We start from the raw sequence: 3,177 nt of genomic DNA, 5'->3' as shown, positions 1-3,177 counted from the left end.
TCATATTATAGGTATTTTGTTTCATCTCATGTAAAAAAAGCACATAGTTGTCACCCCCTTCAATGCATATTAATAAAAAAAGGTAAACAATACTACATAAAATCAAAGTTTTGAAACTAAAACACTATATGTATGAATCTCCCTAATGAATAAAAGACGAAAGTTGATGACATAAGTAACAAGTCCAGTTGAAGAAATTAAAAAACCTCATCCCCATTTTCAAAGCTGCCCAGCAGCTCCAAAGTCTTGGCTTGGACAATGATCAAAATTAAAAGCATCCGCAGCAATACCAAAATCAAAGTAACCACCGGAATCAGCCACCACATCGCACATCATCGATTCATTAGCCTTCCTAGCCACATTATTCCTCAACTCCTCAATGGCTTTAAGGTAAGCCTCGAGTTCCTCTAACCCCATATTATCATCAATGGCTTCATCCCACCAAAACTCTCCCTTGTTTTTCATCGCTTCTTTTGTGTGTTCAATTCGCTTCTTCTCTTCTTTCAGCTTCTCCAATGCCTCCTCGCATTCATCGTACAACTCTTGGAAACATAGACTGGTCTCAGTCGTGGCCGAATCGTTCTCGTAATCATCCATAGCAAGGCTTCCACTAAAATAACGATCCAATATGGTTTCGATATTAGGGTGGCCAAAGATGAAAGGTTTCCCTTTGGGAGAGAAGACGATGATGCCTATGTTTGCACCACATAGTAGGCAAATTTCACTAGCTTTCTTGAAAAGTCCATTCCTACGCTTGGAAAAAGTCACTTGGCGACTACTTTCCTTTTGTAGTTTCTTCATCTCAACTTTTTGGCGGCCTCTTGTGGCATTTTGGAGGTCATTTTGTTGTTATCTGTTTGCTTTAGATTAGGCATTGCAATGAGAAAAAAAAAATTGAAGTTAGGAGATATCATTATAATGTAATTTTTGGTATTAATTTATGATTGGGTAGGTTGCAAATATTGTAGTTTTGAGAATTTAATTTGGTAATATTGAAAAAGAAAATTCTAATATATTTTTGGTAAGTCAACCAGAGTTTATCTCCATTTACCTAAAAATAAGTAATTGGTTTCAACTTTACATTTATTAGTATCGTAATATTATTATTAATGATTCTAATTAGTATTATGTCTCAAAGTGACAACCAACCAAATTGATCGGAAAAAATGGAAGAAGTAATGAATATGGTTGACAAATTATGGATATTTGGAATCACATTAAGTGGTAGAAATATTTGGTAATGGATTATCAAGTAATTGCTAGGACCTCCATTTTTGCACCATATGTATAATCCATGAAAGAAAGAGCGGAGACTTTTATGCTTGTACTTCCCTTTTTCTCGCAGGGATTAGAGGAATGGGCATCAAATCAGTCATTTTATTTTTTTCTTTTCGTTTTGAATAATACTATTCGGGAGTCGTGGATAACTTAGTCAATGGTAGCTGCATACACACAATTTCAACCAATGGCAAACTTGATTCATAGCTCATAATTTCAAATTTTGATAGGGGCTTCCATCTTAATTTCTTAATCCCATATTCATTGACTGGAGAAAAAATCTCTAAGGTTGCTCAAGAGATAATCACTGTTCTTTTCATATCAATGGTTATATACCAAATTTATAAAAAAAAAGATATAAAATGAAATTAGACTTTAATTAAAAATACTTAAATTAACTTAAAAATGTATTCTGAAACTCAATTGATGAGTACTATCAATCCAATCAAGCACATTGATAAACAAATGTTATTGTTTGCTAATATCATCCCTGAATATTAATAGTCAAAAATAGTAATCTAAAATAACCATAATTTAGTGTTGTGAAGATAGCCTAAAACTGGCACTAATTGAGGCCAGTAATCAATCAATTTGCTCTTCCAGAATAACAGTCAACTTTGAGTTAAAACTACTCTTTGCAGTTCTTGTTTTTCTTCTCACTCGGAAACCTTCACCTCCACCTCCACCGCCGTGGGTCACCAAGAAACTAGACTTTTGGAGGTTGTTGTTAAGAAGCAAGGGAGGATCAATCTTTTTATTAATCCCACACCCGCACAAGTTGTTTGCAATACCAGTAGCATGACCCAGGTTAAGAGCTTGAGTTGCCTTGACAGCCAAGGCTCTCATCTCCTGGGTTCGAAGAGGGCTATTTAACAAACGCAAAGGCAAAACAAAGTAGAGCTCACCTGGTTGAAGCTGATCATCGGCGTCAATGGCGCAAAGGGTGGTATCAAAGTCCATATCATCTGAACTGCACACGAAACAGTTAGGGTTTCTCTGTAATACATGTGCAACCCTAACCGGGTTTGAGAATTCTTGAAGGCTACCGTCTTGGAGGATTAGCTTTGCTGTTAAAACTGATGAAGTTGAGTGGCATATGCCCATTTGGCTTTTTAACAGAAGTTGAGATTTGGGTTTCACTGGCAAAATTAATCCAGTTTTACAGTTTAAGTCAAGCTTTTTAGTTATATAAATTTTCATGACCATTAAGAAAATAATAATAAATTCCACGAGATGCATGCATGCTTTGTCTTTTTGTTTGGTTCACATCATTACGCGAGATTCTTCCCCCATTTTCCGTACTTGCCATGTTTAAACTATCCAAATTTATTTTATTGAAGAAATCCTTTTACATCATAAATTGGGTCTTCTTTAACCTTGGAATTTCACATCATTCAATATAAGAAATTATATATTAAAAATAACTACCAAAGTGATAAAAATATACATAAATTCAAAACTTTAAACATCTCTTTTTCATCCTCATATTCCCATTTAAATTATATATTTTAAAATTAGCTTCTTCTTTTTTATATGTGCAATTTGCAGATTGCTAGAGCATTTTATAAAATTGTTATTATTTAAAAGGTAAATTATATAAATAGTCATCTAATTATATATTTTTTTTATTTGATCACTCAATTTTAAAAAATTACAAAATAATTATTTGACTTATTTTTTATTTTTTATTTTTAAAATTTAAAACCGTTAAATATTTAACAATTAGCTAATGTGACTGTTAACTGATGACTTGTATTTTTGACAAATTATCCTGTCATATAATAATTAAAAAGAGTATTATTAACCCAAATCACCCTATCCCGGTTCCCTTCCCTCAACCCCACACATCTGGCATTAAAAACCAGAAACATGCAGGTAAAAAGAATGACCTGACTTGAA

At 33.3% G+C, this 3,177-nt stretch overlaps 2 protein-coding genes across 2 annotated transcripts; both read right to left on the bottom strand.

The window, feature by feature from the left end:
• Window positions 1-219: 219 nt before the first annotated feature.
• On the bottom strand, window positions 220-801 carry LOC107921269 (agamous-like MADS-box protein AGL61). Its single transcript, XM_016851144.1, has one exon. It carries the CDS (start codon window positions 799-801, stop codon window positions 220-222), a length of 582 nt encoding a protein of 193 aa, XP_016706633.1.
• Window positions 802-1,815: 1,014 nt separating this feature from the next.
• On the bottom strand, window positions 1,816-2,404 carry LOC107921279 (uncharacterized). The gene has a single exon (XM_016851155.2). The coding sequence runs from the start codon at window positions 2,380-2,382 to the stop codon at window positions 1,861-1,863; it is 522 nt and encodes a 173-aa protein (XP_016706644.1). The 5' UTR covers window positions 2,383-2,404; the 3' UTR covers window positions 1,816-1,860.
• Between the last annotated feature and the right edge of the window lie 773 nt (window positions 2,405-3,177).

This window comes from Gossypium hirsutum, chromosome A12 (genome assembly GCF_007990345.1).
Source record: "Gossypium hirsutum isolate 1008001.06 chromosome A12, Gossypium_hirsutum_v2.1, whole genome shotgun sequence".
Lineage (NCBI taxonomy): Eukaryota > Viridiplantae > Streptophyta > Magnoliopsida > Malvales > Malvaceae > Gossypium > Gossypium hirsutum.
This window is presented reverse-complemented; position numbering and strand designations above follow the sequence as displayed.